At 36.6% G+C, this 17,334-nt stretch overlaps 1 protein-coding gene across 1 annotated transcript in view; it reads left to right on the forward strand.

The window, feature by feature from the left end:
• Window positions 1-17,334, forward strand: part of LY75 (lymphocyte antigen 75) — a 47,299-nt gene that overhangs the window by 16,982 nt on the left and 12,983 nt on the right. The window contains exons 14-25 of the mRNA XM_035569917.1: window positions 3,895-3,976; window positions 4,556-4,627; window positions 6,021-6,144; window positions 7,202-7,237; window positions 7,510-7,685; window positions 8,699-8,763; window positions 10,048-10,124; window positions 11,177-11,313; window positions 12,256-12,361; window positions 13,574-13,734; window positions 14,451-14,580; window positions 17,086-17,318. Of these exons, the coding sequence (XP_035425810.1) occupies window positions 3,895-3,976; window positions 4,556-4,627; window positions 6,021-6,144; window positions 7,202-7,237; window positions 7,510-7,685; window positions 8,699-8,763; window positions 10,048-10,124; window positions 11,177-11,313; window positions 12,256-12,361; window positions 13,574-13,734; window positions 14,451-14,580; window positions 17,086-17,318 (1,399 nt within the window). The remainder of the gene's footprint in view (window positions 1-3,894; window positions 3,977-4,555; window positions 4,628-6,020; window positions 6,145-7,201; window positions 7,238-7,509; window positions 7,686-8,698; window positions 8,764-10,047; window positions 10,125-11,176; window positions 11,314-12,255; window positions 12,362-13,573; window positions 13,735-14,450; window positions 14,581-17,085; window positions 17,319-17,334) is intronic.

Below are 17,334 nucleotides of genomic sequence, written 5' to 3' on the forward strand. Positions count from 1 at the left end.
AAACGTTAGCATAAGTCAGTTTGGTTCACCAGGAAAAGGGCAGCTTGCCTAGTCCATTTTGTTCTTTACTCAGATTCCACCTTAGAGGCAAATAAGAACTAGAACTGTTCCAGCCAAATCAGGCAATTGCCATTGGAAAGGAAAATAAAATTTGCCTGCCAGCCTTCCTGTCTGAAAGAAATATGAGATAACATATTTTAACTTCAAGGGACATGGTACAGGCAGAACAGATCCTGGTAACTTACTTTCATTCTTTTAAGATTGTTTTTCTGAGCATTTTGCAGCTTATACGTGGCAGCGACATTGGATGCAAAGTGAGTAACAGCTTGGATTGGTTAGAAATAACATTTCAATGAGGACACCTTACTGGAAAGAAACCAGTTGCCTTTTATATGCACAGCGCTGCTTGTATAATTGCACTGCATCTAGAAATCCTCATGAACACTTGAATTTGCAAGAAAAGACTGATCATACTCTCAACACACTGACCAAAACAACAATAAAAATAAGATGCAAGCTCTAGTAATTGGGTTAATACAGCTTCTCTGCTCTTCTGCTAGGGAGTGGCTGATTAGCAGGATGGAGATTTGGTCAGTGGCAGTAGCCTGTTACGGAGGGAGGAGCAGAGATCAAATGGGCTTCATGCGTACCGCCATCAGAAGCAGCAGTCCTTTTAAATTGCGCCATTCTGGCATTGGCCCAGATATATGCGTGTTTGTTATATTTCACCTCTTATCTAGAGTTAGGCTGTAACCTCACTTAGGCTCTTAATCTTGTGTTGGAGCTGACGTAAGGGACAAAAAAAAATCCTTCTTCTATTTCAGCAGTTGGAATATGACAGTAGAAAAAGTACTGTTTTACATTACATTCACGTTGATCTAAACAGCATTATTGACTTGTGCACAACGTTGCCTTTTATGATTTTTTTTCTGTATGAGAGAAAAAACACTGCAGGGTTTAGGGTCTTTCATTGTTAGTCAATGTGAAGTCTGTTATAAAGCACTAATTGCACTTACTTTTTAGGTTACAACTCAGGATAACCTAGGTTTTAGATGCAGTTCCAGGAAGGTAACTCAAAGAATACTTTGGCAGTGATACATCTATTTTGCTAGCAGTCCACAAGACAGATTTTAAATGTTTTCCAGTGAGGACACAGACAACTGAAGTACAAGCAAATACCTTGCTGCAAGCTCACTTGCAAGAGTCTTAATTTATACTTGTCTTACATGGTTAATAGAACTCTTTTTGGCAATGCAGTGATAGTATTATTTTGGAGGGCTCTCAGAAGTAATTACTTAAGGTTAAGTGTCATCAAGAATAGCGTAGCAGTTACTGAACTATTAATTTTCATGTCTGAACAATTCCAAAGGATGAAAAAATGTATGTTAATGTGCAAATGCCTGATCAGCTGGGCAACATTGTGCTGTTGGCAGATTAATAGTTGGAAATTGGGAGACAGGCTGGACTTGACCTAGCACACCTTTTATATTTATTTATTTTATTTATTACATAAAAGCCTATACAAGTTAAAAGACTTTAGAAAAAATTGCTCTAGCTCATCAGTTTATTACTGCAAATCCTTTTGAAATGAGTGTCTCAAACTTTCTTTTTAGTGGATATTCCTCTGTGATGATCAATTACTTAAACTGCATGAGGCCTGTAGGTGACGACCAGGATGGGAGAGTTAAGCAGTGTCTGATTCATAACTGGAAAGAATAATCACAGAACAACAAAATCGTAAAGGCAGATTGCCAAAAGCCACTTAGCTGCTTGACAGCTGGTGAATGGCTTACAGTTTTCCCTCTGGAGTGATGTAGGACATTTAGGCTGTTTAAAGGCTTTTTAGTGATATTAAAAGACTAAAGACTGTTCAGTATGGTAAGATCACACTAGTGTGATCACAATATCACACTGATGTCAGAAATTAATGCTGGTGTGTGGAAGGGTGAGATTTACTGGTGGCTGCTTTTTTTTTTTTTTTTTTTTTTTTTTTTTCTTGCCTCCCCCTAATGGGAGGCCTACCAAGTAAAATGCTGTTGCCCTTCCTGGTTCTCACGTGCTTTGCCTATGTACTCTGTCTGGGCTGTGCTGTTGTTTGTCATGGGCCTGAGTCCCAAGGGCAAGCTTCCAGATCTGTTTTCATGAACCCACTGTTGGAATGTGATGTTGTTGTTTTTATTTTTTTCACCCTTTGATACTAACGGTCTAGGAAACACATCCTTGAGATCTCCCAGGCTGTTCCAGTTATTTTCTTGGTGCTGCTGTGTCAGCCATTTCATGCTCAGTTTAGCATCTTTATGGTGATGTGTGTGGGAAGGCAGGGGCACGATCTTAGCAAAGAAATTTTTCATGTTGTCCTGGGATTTCTTAAAATTTCTTGTGCTGGTAAGCCTGGATTTAAGTCCGTCCCTCCATGTAATAAAATTATGTTCAAAAAGTTGCCAAGTTCTATCTTAAAATCACTCTGATAATTTGTCATCGCTACATTTTTGGGAGACTTCTCCAAGCCCTGGCCTCTGGTCAGAAACCTGTTTCCAGTTGAGTCTAAATTTACTTCTGATCTGTGGTTCCTTCAGACACAATGTCCTTTTTCCTCAGATGGTTCTTCCTCCTATGGGCCTAGTGTCCTAATATAATGTAAAGAACAATTACATCTCTTCCCTTTGTTTTTCAAGGCTAGAAAAGAAAACCCTTAATTCTTTTAAATAAACTAAACTTTCATTGCCTCAGATATTCTGCGTGGCCTCAAATATCCTTCTATGTATTTGGTGCAACACGAATTGATGGAGTAGTGCTCCAGATAGAGTTTTACAGGAGCCCTGTACTGTGGCATTGATGCTTCATTATCTCTGTCAGAACATGTCAATGAGTGGGCCTTCTTCACTGCTGCACTGCAGTAGGATTTCACATCAGCTGTGATATCATTTCTAAAAACAAAACAAAAAAAACCTTAGCGTCTTTCCTCTGCTGCTGTTAGGTGATATCATCTATTACTTTTCTTGGGCAGGGTAGGGGGTTGGAGTGAATTGTCATAAACTTCAGTAGCTAGAACCAAATTGATACTTCCAAAAGTAGAGGCTGCAGTACAAAACTAAACTTGCAGTTTGACACATGCTTCATTTTGTCATGGTATCCTGGATTCATAAGCAGTGGTAAAGAGTATGGTTAAAGTTGTTACTGCAGATTTAAGTATTTCTGTTGTAAACACCTTTTTTTTTTCTTAACAATTTGTGTCTTGCAGCATAACTGAAATTTTCAGTTTATAGATCCCTTGCTTATGAAAAACAAAAGTAAAATCTAATGAAAAAGTGAAAGTAAAAATGCAGTTCTGACTGTAATCTGGTACAGTGGAGCAAATATCTATCACCTTGCTTAAAAGAAAGTGTTGAGGTCAGTGATGTTACGGGCCTCTTTTATGAAGGTGCACAGTTGAAATACATACCTGTGCTTTGTTTATATCACTGATAAGCGTAAGGGAAATGCAAAGTCGGTTACTTTGTGTAAGCAGAAGTTTTCATGTAGTTTGAGGAAGATTGTATTTGAGCTGATGAGAGGTGAGCTGGAGGTGGACAAGGAGAAGCAAGCCAAATAGATACAGTTTGTGATTCTGGAAGAAGAGTATATCGAGAGACAACTGATGCAGTGAATGAAGGAATTACATGATTTAGTCTTCTGTCCCTGACCACATAGAAAACTAACCTACAAATCCTATTACAAGTGCGGAAGAGGACCTTGACTCTAGGCCTGTTTTCCTCTTTGACCTGCTACCATTTGCAGGAGTAAACTTTTGGCTCTGCTGCTCAAACCTAAGTGATGCAATGACTTAGGTCAGTTTTTCTATTAAATGTGCTGAACCATATATTTGGCTTAAGATTTTACTTTGTTTATTTACAGTAATGACAGATGGGTATGGATTGGAATGAATAAGAGGAGTCCAGATTCTTTGGGAACCTGGCAATGGAGTGATGATAAACCCGTAAGTTAACCAAGAAATGTCATGTCCTCATTTGTTTTAGCTTGGGCTGAATTGAAAATAAATTGATAAATCCTCTAATTAAGATATGGCAGATCCTTCAACAGATGAGTAATTCAGAAGATTGTGCACTTAAGAGCTACCATCCAGGCAGATTTCCAATTAAAAGCATAACTTTAATAAGGTTAATCTGATCTCTGTCTCTATCACATTAAAATACTTTAATGGAAATATAGTAATAAAAATCTAAGAGCTGGTGGAGAGAACAAGATGTGTTCATGCCATGGCAAGAGGGGGGGGAGGGGTATGAGCTCATCTTCTTGATAGAGCAGGCTTCTCCAAAAATAACTTCTTAACTGTAAGTGATTTATTTGTCTGAAATTGTGAGATAGTTTATTTATTTTTCCCTCTATAATAACAGGTACACAGACTCAAAACTCTTTGATCTACTTACTGCCTTTTAATATATATTTTAATAGTGATAAACTTAATGGGATCACAAGTTTAAATGGTTACCTTTGGGGACTATTGTAGCAAAAATAGTCATGAAGTAATTGTTCTTTCGTCCTGTCTGTCCTATAGGTAACTAGTATTATTATGCCACGTGATTTTCTGGAAGATGAATATAACACAAGAGATTGTGCTGCTTTAAAGGTTAGTTTCAAGGTTTTTAATAACAGCATGCTTATTTATTCATGAAAGTACTTGGAAAAAATATTCCTGCCAGCTTTGTATTGGATTTAAGTTGACTGCTGAGATGTTTTCTTTGTATAGTAAAAAGTTGCTAGTGTTCCCTTTATTAATGTACAGCTAGTATTGCATTTCCCTTATTGAAGTGGTTTTAACAAACTGAGTGCTATGCTAATGATGACCTGTCGTAAGACTTCTGGTCTACAAAATATTTTAGTGATAATACAGTTCTCTATTACATAATGGCATGCTACATATCTGTTGAATGTTATAAGTGACACTTAAGAACATAACATGGAGTCTAAAACAAAACAAAAAAAACCCACAACTCTACAAGTAAGTTTTAAAATCTAGATTTGTTTTTCTGAACTGCAAATTAAGAAAATCGTTGAAACATAACGTAGAGGGATGCAGTAGCCAGGATAGAGTATTTATGCTTGTGTTTGCTTTGTGAAATAGACTGTAACTGCTGTGTCAGGTTTTAATTCAAAATGTCATGCCTCTAGTGAATTATGTTCTTCGTTGCTTATTTCAGTCTTGATGGCATGAGTTGTAAAATGGCCTTTAACTTTTCTGAAGCATTACCTGAGCATTTTTGTAAGATAGTTCTAATACTCTCCTTTCTATTAACCGAAATGGAACCAATTCTGCTTTTCAGATTTATTGAAGGAAAGGATAGTTGTATCCCCTTGCTTCTGTTCACAGCCATTACTCCTCAATATCTTCTCTTGTGTTTGTGACCCCAGGCTGAGAAGCTGTCATCTTTAACATTAGGCTGATAGAAGCATCAGATGAGAGGAAAGCACTCTGAAGAGCATTGTGAATATAGCAACCTCCCTCCCCTACCTGCTAGGTCTAGGCATGTGTTCCTTCACTAAATGATACAAAATTCTCTTTATTGGAGAGATCAGCAAGAGTGAAGGCAGATCTTAAAGTTGATTGTAAGAAATAATCTTAGATAAGAAAGATTATTCCTATGCTGGATTCAGATGAGTGTTTCTTTTGAGGAGAAATGAAAATTTATTTCAGGGAAAGAAGTTCCAACAGATAATTCAATAATAAGCATAGATGAGATTGTGTGTGCTACAAAATAGTGAAGAAACAACATTGCAAGAATAGACTTGTATACCTAGAATGACCTTAAACCCCTTACACAATTGCTTCACAATCTTGGCTAGCATGGAGAATTATAGTTTAAAGAGTTACAGTGGTATCTGTTCATTTTTTTCAAGATGTATGGGGCTGATGCCACAATAACACATACTGACTTTGTCAAAGATATTTAATACAGTTTCATTTCACTTTACAGAGGCCCATACTCTTTTTAACTGATTTCTCTGTTCCTGCTTTTATACAGACCTTTCAATTTTCACGGCGATCATTTTGGAGATTTTATTTCCATGAGGGCAGAGACCTGGAATTTTATGTCAAGCCTTTTGATTGTGAAGCTAAACTCGAATGGGTTTGCCAGATCACAAAAGGTAAACTGCATTTACACACATTTCATATAAAAGAGTTTAGTGATGGGTTTTTAGTTCCTTTGTGTTAACAGCTTTTGTGAAATACATCTAACTAGCTGAGATGAGGTAAGCATATTTGAAATATTGCTCATTATCAAATTGGAAGATATGAAATAGACAGCAAAGAAATATGACCAAGAACTAGGGTTATAAACTTCAGAAATTCATCATTTTTCTTGGTATTCTTTGTGTTTCAATAGTGAAAAGAAGGTATCTGCCACTGAGCTGTCATTATTGCCCAATAGCGGAAACTTTGCAACCAATGTTTTATTTTTTTCTCTGTGGACCATTAGAAGTCAGTACTTGAGATGCACCCAGAGTATTCAAAGATTTATCAAAAAACGACCATGAGGAGGAGGATGCAGTATCACTGCTTCCGTATTCTTTCTTTTCCCGTGAAGTAAGAAGTGGTTTCTCAGTAGGTGAGGTGATATAAACCAAGTAATATTTGTAACTAAATGACTGTAGGCATATTGGGTATACAGTCTGCTTCTACTTTAGGTGAATGAGCCTCTTGCTTGTTCTTCTGGTAAAGTTAGTGTACTATAAAGTTAGGGTACTAGCTCCTCATTGTAGTGAGACAGAGAGGTGGGAATGCAGAAGAATGGCATGGCATCTCTGCACAGATCCAGCTTTTTTCCTGCAGTATGAGACATGCTTAATCAAGTAGGCTTTTGTGTTTTAGTTATTCATTGAAAGGCTTTTCAGGGCATGAGACTTTCCTGTCCTGGGGGGAAATGGGTAGATAAAATATATTACTTTGCTTGTATTCTTTTAGAGGGAAACAAACAAAAATAAAAAGCACAGGTATTTAACACTGAGGTATGGAAAACACCCATTAGTTTTGAATCAGCTTGTTTTAGACTATTTTATCTAAGTATGATTTTTCTCCTTCCTCCTCTGCCCCCCATCATGCATACCCAAAAGCATGAGTATAACCTATCATTTCCATTATTTGTGACCACAGTCTTATTATAGGATGAACTTGAAGTGACTGTTCTTTTTTTCCTCTGAACAGGTAGCACTCCAAAGACACCTGAGTGGTATGTACCAGGTAAATGGACTTTTTGTGTATTCTAACACTTATACAGTAGTAACAACTATATATATATATATCTTTTATTAGTTTTGTAATATTACTACTGTAATATCTTTTCGGTGACAGCAAAGGTCACAACTGATAAGATTTGATTCTGAGAGAGATCCAAATGCAAAAATGAGTGTTGTTTTTTTTCCAGTGTCAAATTGAAATTTCTCATTACATTCAGAAAAAGAAAGAGTTTTTCAGAATTGATTTCTTATGCGTGTGATACTTCTTCTGTGTAGATGAAATTGGAATTCATGGAGCCCCACTTGTTGTTGATGGTGCGGAGCTATGGTTTGTACCAGATAAAAACCTGAGCTTCCAAGAAGCTATTTCCTACTGTCAAAAAAATGATAGCGATCTAGCCTCTGTGGAGTCTTACCCAAAACTCAGGACAATACTATCTCAAATAGAAAAGGTAAGGAAGTTTATCTAACAGATACTTTTCACTACAGGGAAATATCATTGCCAGTTTTTCCAATATTAGAAAATGTTAGTCCTTAATTTCTGTCTTTATCCCATTGGCCTTAATAGTTTTTAATTGTTTTTAAAACCAAAATATGAGTTGAAAGAGAATACAACATCAGTCTTGTAAAAGAATGTTTAAATGTAAAAATAGCCTCCACAATTGGAAAAAAAAATTCCAAATGGATAGAAAATGCCTTAACAGGACCATCATGTAAGCTCCACATTTTCTGCAAATACTTGACTAACAATTGCCCCGGCTATTAATTTTATGCATGGGGTAGCATGCAATTTTTACCTAAGGAGAGAATTAAATTAAAAATGCATGATAGCCTGATAGCTTTTACTGTGGAAGGGGTTTGTGGTGTTCATAACGTGAGTGCAGTCTTCTAAGGAATCTTACAAAAATGTGAAATTAGCAGTTTGCAAAGTCTCTTAATGAAATTTTTCCTGAGAAGGAGAAATTATCTGGAAGGACAAATGACAAAGTAGGAGAAATTGAGAATCTAACCTGCAAAATCTCTAGCCTTTTTACAAACTATTAATTGCTGAGCTGTCTGCTGGAGGAACGAGATTATTCTGAGGAAGGTCCTTAGATATTCTGTGGAACCACATCAGCTTTGGACAACTTGCAGCAATGTTCTGGTTGTCTGGTAGTGTTGCTGCTTTGAATTTTGCAGGAATAATGCATGTAGCATGCACTTATGAAACTGATGCAAGATTTCTTATAGCTTTATCCAACAGAGTGGAAAGTGTCTTTTCTTATATTAGATGCAGGGGTCTGTTTATCTGGCATACGCGTCTTGAACTGTATCTTTTCCTGTTCTTGAATAATTGTAAATCTGCACTATTTAAAAAAAATCATTTTAAATCAAACTAATTTTGTCATTGGTTTATTAATGATGGAGTCTGGAGATCTGTCTCTATGGATTGTAAAATACCATTTTGTTCTTTTTTTTCCCACAGTTATCAAACAGTGAACAAAAGTGGTGGCTGAAGTTTATTGATTATGGCTACAGCTATCATTCACCGTATGTAGAATAATTCATTATTGTAAACTTTTTTCATGCCATTTTTAGGCATATAGTTAAGTAGAACAGTTTCTAAAGAAAAATATTTTATTCCCAAATTTGTAAAAGGTCACTTCTTCTGGATCATCCTGAAGAAGTAAGATAAATTTGCACTAAGCTAGGAAACACTACAGCGCTGTTCAGTGAACATTGTTCTCCACATCTGCTTACATGTACCTACCTGCACCTACTCTTGCAATGCTAAGCATAGACAACAGAGTACCTAGGGCAGAGAGAGTAAGAGAACTATGTGGTGCTCAAAGCAAGTCATAGTTAGCACAGTATGTGTAGACATACTTAAAAAGTAAGTATATTTCAAAATATTGTTGAAATATTCTAATGAGTTGCCAATGCCTGAGTTCTGTTCCCGTTACAAAGCATCAACAATTTATACATAACTGTATGTGTATGTGTGTAAATTAATAGTACAGACTTGGATGAAAAGGAACAACTTAATTCTTAATCCAATTCTTCTAAGTCTCTCCAGTCCTATAGATTTCAGGTTGTTGGGCTTTGACATCTTAGTCTTGTCATGTGAATCATTAATGTACAGGGCCCTAATAGCTAATGAATTCAATTGATCTTTAAAATAATTTTATTGGATTTTAGGCCCAGTTTTTTCATGTTAATAATTGGGGAACTGAAAAAGAGATTCTGAAAAAAAAAAACCTCTATGTTGGTTTTGAGGATAGGTGAGAATATCTGAGAACAGGAAATGTGAAATCAGTTTGACATCTTTCTCCCAGTTAGGTAATGTGAAAGACTTGGAGAGCCACTACTGTACTCCTGTAGAGCTGGAATGCTTCACAGCAAACCTTGCATTGTGCTGTCTGTGGCTTCAGCAAAGGATCATGAGCTTCTTATAAGCAAAACTCTTAATTTGCCAAAATACTGTAGTGATATACTACTACAAAAATATTTTAGAAAGGATAAACGTGGGCTGTTGACCATTATCCTCGCTTGTCTTCACAGTGTGCTAGCAATTGCAGCATGTGATGAATAATCTACCCTTGTAGTGCACATCTCCTTAACACAGTTGATTTGGGCATGGTATATAACTTTTGAACGTACCACATGTTTGTTCCTAGTCTAGTTTCTCCCCCTCTGTCCTTTCCAGTGTTGTAGGGTATCTCCTAGAAACAATTACCAGCCCAAATTTTTGTATGTACTGGCTCTGTTGATATCAGAGTTTCCACCTGAAGATCACACTGGATTGGAGATTGACTCTGAAATGTTTGTATCCAGTTTACAGTTATTTCCACGCTTCCATGATCGATTCCTGAGGGATTGCTGGTATGTTTCTAGAAAGAACTGGTACAGAGGTATGGTTGTTTTCAATTTTTCCCCCTTCTCTGTCATTATTATGTTTAAAAAAACAAGTGTTCTGCCAAAACTCTGATACTTGAATGCACACTGATACTGAGTTAGAAGTGAATGGCTTCTTGATGATTATCTGATTCAATTTCGAATAATTTGTTTCTTTATAGTAGAAGCCATTATAATATTTCTTGATGTCCAGAGGCAAGCCTGAATTCATATGACATTTTTTTTTATGATTGATTGTCACTCCTTCTGTGACACAAATTAATTTACGTGAAATCTGTTTCGCTGGTCTTTTTTGTGTGTATGCAACATATTCTGAGTTCAGGAAATTAAGAGTGGTGTTACAGTAGTTTGACTTAACACCTGCAACTGAATATGCAGCTGGAGATGTAAATTTTATTAAGTAGTGGAGTCACACTGGAAAAGGTACACAAAGTAACGTAAATGCTATCTGGTGGTACTTGAGGCTTCTTTTTCTTTTTTCAACATTGCTTTACATTGGGAAAATTTTGTAACCTCTAGAGACTAAATATGTCTATTATCATTTCCACTTTATAGCACATTTCCCCCATTATTCTGTTGTACGCTGCTGACCTGTTTTCATCCCTATTAGCCAAAAATTCAACTTTACTAGGAAGACAGTCCAGTTAATACTGGAATCATGTAAAACAGTACAGGGCAGACTCAGAATTTCTTTTGGCTTTAGTGGACTTTAGGTTACACACCCTCTATGCTAGAAAATGTCCTCATTCAAAATCTTTTAATTTCATCTTTTGTCTGTTGAAGTTACTTCTACTTATGTTAAGTGTTGCTACTGGAAGTAAGAGATCAGAATCTGTATCTTTAGGAATGATATATTATTCTCTGATATAAATCATTTACATTTGTCTCTTGCTCTCCTGTTACATTTAAAGCTTTATGTTGGATCATACTTCCCTATAGTTGCACTGAAAAGGACTTTGCTTCACGTTTCATCATGTCAAAATATGTGTGGCAATTAGAGCATGACAGAAATTATCGTAACTGTTTTTTAAAACTTACATTTTTGCAGACTACCCAGTTAACTGTAACATGAAACTGCCCTTCATTTGTGAGAAAAATAATGCCTCCTTACTGGAGAAACATGATCCCAGTTACCGCCCAGTCACAGGAGGTTGCCCTAAGGATTGGCTTCGGTTTCGGAATAAGGTACAGAAAAAACACAGATCAATTATCAGTACTTATTCTTCATCGTCTAGTAAGCTGGAGTGCCCTGCTGAAAGAGGCAAGGAAGTATCCAGTGTGTTCTGGAATGAACTGGGAGGTGGCTTTTGAAAACTACATGCAGTGATTAAAATCATCTCCTCTACTTCTCTGTCCTTTTTTGATGGCTTTCAAATTTCCAAGCAGTAATCTTCAGGACTTTCATTTTCCCCTCACCATACACTTAGGTCCAAGAACTTTGTTTTTATTATCTAATCTCATTTGAAGAAAAAGAAGTATTAGAAAGGGAAGGATGAGATTTCTGCTTCCCAAGTCACCTTAAGGATTTAACTTGCTTAGGAATTAGAGGAAATTTTTAAGAATGAACCAACAGAAATCAAAAGCCATACTATAGTGAATTTCAGTACTACGTTTCAAGGTAGTCATTTGAAATCTTAGACTGATTCCTCTTATGTGACCTGTTGCTGTTCCCTGTACATAAGAAGGAGCGTGCATCAAATCTGCACATTGTATTGTGCCAAGACTTGCAAATTTACTTCAAGTCATTGCAGAATATAGCTTTTGAGTTCCTGTGTAGTTTCTTGCAAAAGATAATGTGTTACAGTAAAAGGTTCTTGGCCCATTCCAGTCTGACTTTAGTTAACACGTATGAATTCATTCTTAAAACAGTACATGATCCTGATAGAGCTGATTAAAAGTTATTGAATTCTAATCCTCTGCTGTGAATGAGGAGCTACTCAGGGAGGTTATTAATCATTTTTGTATTTATCTATTCTACTAGCTAGTAATGGTTCCCATACTTTTTGAGAAAAATAATTACATTTTATTACAGGAAATGAAGTGAGATTTTAAGGCTGATTTAGAAACATTTTCTTATGAGTTTCTTCTTAGGTATGAAAAAAATCTTTTCTTATGTTTATTTTGCAGTGTTTTCTAAAGATGAAATCTGAATATTTAACATTTAATGCAGCTAATGAAAAGTGTATAACTTTTGGAGGTTCACTTCCATCTATCTCAAATCAAGCTGAGCAAGGTATGGTGAACTGGGGGCACTTCTAGTGTGCAGCTTCTCTTCCAAACTCAATATAGTTCTGCCTAAGAATTAGAGCATAAAATCACTTGCTTATCTACAGGCGTACCAGGAGCATTCTAAAAATCCAAGACTGGTTAAAAATGTGTTGTCTATTGTTGTTTGTGCTGCTAGAAACATGGAAATTCAGTCAGTAATAAATAAATAAATAAAGATCAAGGAGAGAAGGGTCACTGCTGAATGAAAATTTTCCATCTTTTGCTTTGTCTGTTAAAAACAACTGAGACTGTAGACTTCGTACTGTGAAGACCGCAGTTTTTATTTGTCCCCTGCCATTCCTCCCCCAAGTAGTGAAGTCCACATACACGGAAAAAAAGGTGCGATCTTAAAGGAGCTTGCCTCTTTCTGTGGGCTGGTCCCATTGGTGTTAGGAGAGTGGCTAGTTCTGACATGTAAATCTTCCATGGATTTGTATAGCTTAGAAAATAGGCTGAGGCTCGCATGTGGCCAGTAGTTAAGACATGTCAGCAGTAGCTAATTACATAGCTTCAGTTTGTCTTCCTGATCTAGATAAGCTGAGTGAATGCCTTTGTTGCCTGGGGGGTTCACTGAAGGCCATTGTTTCATTCCAGAATGCTTGGTAAGAGGGCTCTGGTTTAAGATTTCCTTGGCTGGATTTTTTTTTCCATCTAATCCTCTCTTCCTTTGTTCAGTCTTACTTCCTCTGATGATGGGGTGGGCAAACTCTGCTAGAATCTAAGAAATGGTTCTGCCCTATGAGGTATGTCAGTAGGAGAAAAAGATGGGAGCTATGACTTCCTTCATCACTTCGGAGAGGGAAGGAGAACTCTTGCGTTCTCTCTGCAGGGAGACAATAGAAGATCATGCAGACTTGTGGAAAAGCAGCTTCTGAAATTTGTGCAAGCGCAAGGGTATAAAGCACTGAAGGCAAAAACAAGTTAAATATACTCCTTGCTCCTCAGCTGAAAATTTGGAGGACAAATACCAATAGACTGCTCTGTTCAGATAAAAGATAACACATTCTGGGTTGATTATGAGAGAAGGCAATGATGAGCATTAGTGAATCTTAAAGGACTAGGAAAATGAAGCTGATAAAAATGGGGGTTGCATTATCTTATTTATGCAAAGTGTTTTTTCAGGTGTTTGCTGTTGTCTGAACCACAATGTGTACATGTTTACTGTTTTGTCCAACAGATTTTATAACATCCTTGCTTCCTGAAATGCCAAAAGATATTTGGATTGGCTTGCAGTTTTTGTTCAGCACAAGAGAAAACAAATGGATAGATGGGAGTAAACTGTTGTATAGTAATTTTCACCCACTCCTGACAGGAAGACTAAGGAAAATTCCTCTGGATGTAAGTTCGGATTTTTGACTATTAAACTTCTCTTGACTATTGAAAAATGAAAGTTGGAATACCGATTGTATCAAAAGAAAAAAGGAAAAAAAAGATTAAAAAAAAAAAAAAAAACAAAAAGCAGACCAGATCCCTCAAGTGGTGATTTTAATTGGCAGACAAGGTGACTGACAGTAATGGAATTCTGTTTATTTGGACCTTCATTTGTATGATGTCTTCTGAACTGATATATGAAACACTGAAAGGTGAAGGAAAAAAAAAAAACACAAAAAACCCAACTATTTAATGACTCTTCTGTAATTGCTATCTGCAATTAAAAGACTACATAAAAACAGTCATCAAAAAGATGCCATCAGTAATTATTAGTTCAGTTATACTTAGCATCTGTAAACCATCAGACATCGGTATTTAGCATGCTGCTCTACCACGGCGAAGCATAATAAATATAATGGAATCACACCCACGAACAAGATTTATTTTAAGTGTTAATTTTTTTCATTTAATGTTCTTCCCCCATATTTAGCTTATGAATTCTTTTTGAGTCTAAGCACCTGGTAGTGTTTGTAAAATAGGCAAGCTGTATTGCACCACTCCTTTGAAACTTCTTAAACAGGTTCAGACAGATCAAGTTCTCCTAGTCTCATGTTCTTTCACTTTCTCTACACAAGTATGTTTATACCTTATTTTTGTCTGATAAGTGTATCTATGATTTCCAGCTTTTCGATGAAGAATTTAACAATCAATGTGGTGTAATCCTCAATGATCCCAAGTCTCAGTATGTTGGAACATGGAATTTCACTGCTTGCGCTGACAGGCATTTCTTGGGTATATGCCAGCGGCCTACAGGTAAGTCTGAAGAGTCAAAATAATTTAAATAAATTAGAGCCAGTTTGCTGTTAAGATGCGTATGCCAGTAGACCTCTTAATACATGTAAATTATTGCACTTGAAGAGCAAGATTCTTGTAGACACTGAGCAGGTACATTTTGGAAAAGCATAGTGTGAAAGGGCAATGATGTGGGACAGATTTTATCAGCTATTCAGAATTTTCCCTTTTGTTTTTCATAGACCACTTCAGAAGGTATCTGTTTTCCTGAGAGATTCTGACTGCATGGTTTTACTGGAACCATGCTTTGGCATACAGGAGCTTTAACATTCTGGGGATATAGATGTCACGTACATCAAGGGCTAGAACAAGTGACTCCTTCTTCCCCCTTGGAACTGTAGAAGATGGAAGTCCTGGGGAGGAATCTCACAATATTTTCACCATACTTAAACATCTCCTGTGCTTTTAGCACTACCAGAATATGAGGTATCATGTGCTCTTGAAGTTGAAATTGGTCTCCCCAGAGCAAACCTTGAGGGCATACATGAAGAGTGATAATTTGCAGTGATGTGGCTTTCCCTAGCTTCATAGATTTATTGGCATGAGTAGGGTTTCTTAATCTGAACTAAAAATAATACTCCGATACAGCCATGTAGGTTGCTCGGCACAAATTACTGGAACTAGATCAAACAAATATACCTACTCTTGCATTTAATTACTCCTATGGGCTAATATTCAGCATACCCACTTTTGAGTATGTACTTCTATGTAATTAATCCTCTTAAGTAACTAACTTGCTATCTTCTTAGAAAAAAAAAAGCTGTGTAAAATAAACACACAAAAAAATATTCACCTTCTTTTTCGTCTTTTTCAAATAGGCAAAGCAAGCTTATCCCCCTTATTTAACATAAAAATATTCTTTATTCCAGTGCCAAATATTTTGGAAATTCCAAGTGTCAAAATTTGAAGTTTAGCTGGGAGAGATGTAGTCATTAAAAAAAAATTAAATTAGATTTTTATTAATAGAAAGTTGATCTGCGTAGATCGGTGTATTATCAGTCTGGGTTAACTGAAATAGTAAGCATTTCCTCCTAGCCAGAACTGCAGAAGATGTAATGAGAAAGGGTTTGGGACTGTCAGAGTATGTGTCCCGGTCATTGGTGATATGGGTCTTAAGGTGATTTGTGTGGAAAGGGACCTCGGAAGGTTGCAGGGATAGCTATGAGACCTGTCCAAGTTGCCTTGAGCTTTATCCTAGGGAAAAAGACAACTCAGATTCCTAAGAAATCTTGATATGATTGTGATTTGCACAACTTCTTGAGACATTCATCATCAGCAATTTGTTCTTTTCTCTCTCAGAAATGAACAGTTTCCTTACTAACTTGTTTCCAGTTTGGTACCCCTTGATATGTGGTGACTCTTCTGGTCCAATGGTTCTTTTTTACTAGCTGTATATTAAGTGAAAGCACTTGGCAGCAGACGTAAGCAACTTCATTCAAACAGTCCATTTCAGCCTGGTCGCTTTTATGGTCTACTGAAAGTTGGAAATATAGTGCATAAATACCAGTTGTATATTATTTTTCTCTGTTCCTGTGTTATGAAAAATGGCTCTGTCAGCCTACCAATTAGCCATTTTTACATTATTATTTATAGTGTTTTTTCCTCTCTCAGTGAGCCCTTTTATGCTTCCATGTCAAGTTTCTTCTGCCTTTTTTGGGGAAAAATGTATTTATTTATTATGTATAAATTCTGGGGAGTTACTAGCTTTGCATGCTTTAATTTACCACCCATGGGAATGTTTGCATATTTTATTAACTGCAATTGCAACGCATCACTGAGCTATCTGCCTTCAGAATGGTGCTGATAACTGTGGCAAGACTCAGTGCTAAGAACATAAACAGTAAATTACACCCCTCCCTATTCAACGTGGATTTTCTGTAATTAATTAAGTGCATGTGGAAACAAAATCAATTCCCAATATATGTGTGGATGGCAGTAAGGAACTCTGGGACTGTGCTGTACACTGTGAGATCTGTATAGACAAGTTTTATGGCCCATTGGATTTGCATAAGCGTAAATCCACAGGCTCCACAGAGATAAATGAATCAAGTATAGCAGTTGCTATCTTGCAGCAGAGAGCAGTCATTTTCTCCCACTGCTGTATCTAATTGAAGCTATGGAGTATGTTTTTTCTTCAATAAATGAAATTTTTAACATTATTTAGCAGTTAAATAAAAATAGCAGGCACAAAAAATGTGTGAAACCAAGTTAAGAGAGAGAGAGAAAAATAGAGTGGCTGAAAATAGCCCTTCCTGCATTTTTTGCTTTTATATATTCTCTGTCTGAAGTGTAAAAGATATTTGTTCCTAACTAAAATCATTAGCATAATCTACTTCCTAAGAAAGTATTTCTGATATTTTTTTCCAGGGGAATACAAACAGGTTTTTTTCTGTTTATTACAGAGAAATTGGGAGTTTAGGACGTATTCCATTGTTTAACCATCTAATAACTGGACTTCTTATTTAGGCATAGGAGCTGCTGATAATCAGACAGAGCAAGTCCTTAATGAAAGGTTCAGCTATCAAAATGTTCAATACGAAGTAATTCTGAAGAATTTGTCCTGGGATGATGCAATGGCTGCATGCATAAATCGCAAGATGCAGCTGGTCAGCATCACAGATCAGTTCCAGCAGGCTTTTCTCGCTGTTCAGGCTGCCCTTCATAATCACCCCCTGTGGATTGGGCTCTTCAGCAGAGATGTAAGTTTTATTTTCC

Source organism: Cygnus atratus, chromosome 6 (assembly GCF_013377495.2).
Source record: "Cygnus atratus isolate AKBS03 ecotype Queensland, Australia chromosome 6, CAtr_DNAZoo_HiC_assembly, whole genome shotgun sequence".
In the NCBI taxonomy this organism is placed as follows: Eukaryota; Metazoa; Chordata; class Aves; order Anseriformes; family Anatidae; genus Cygnus; species Cygnus atratus.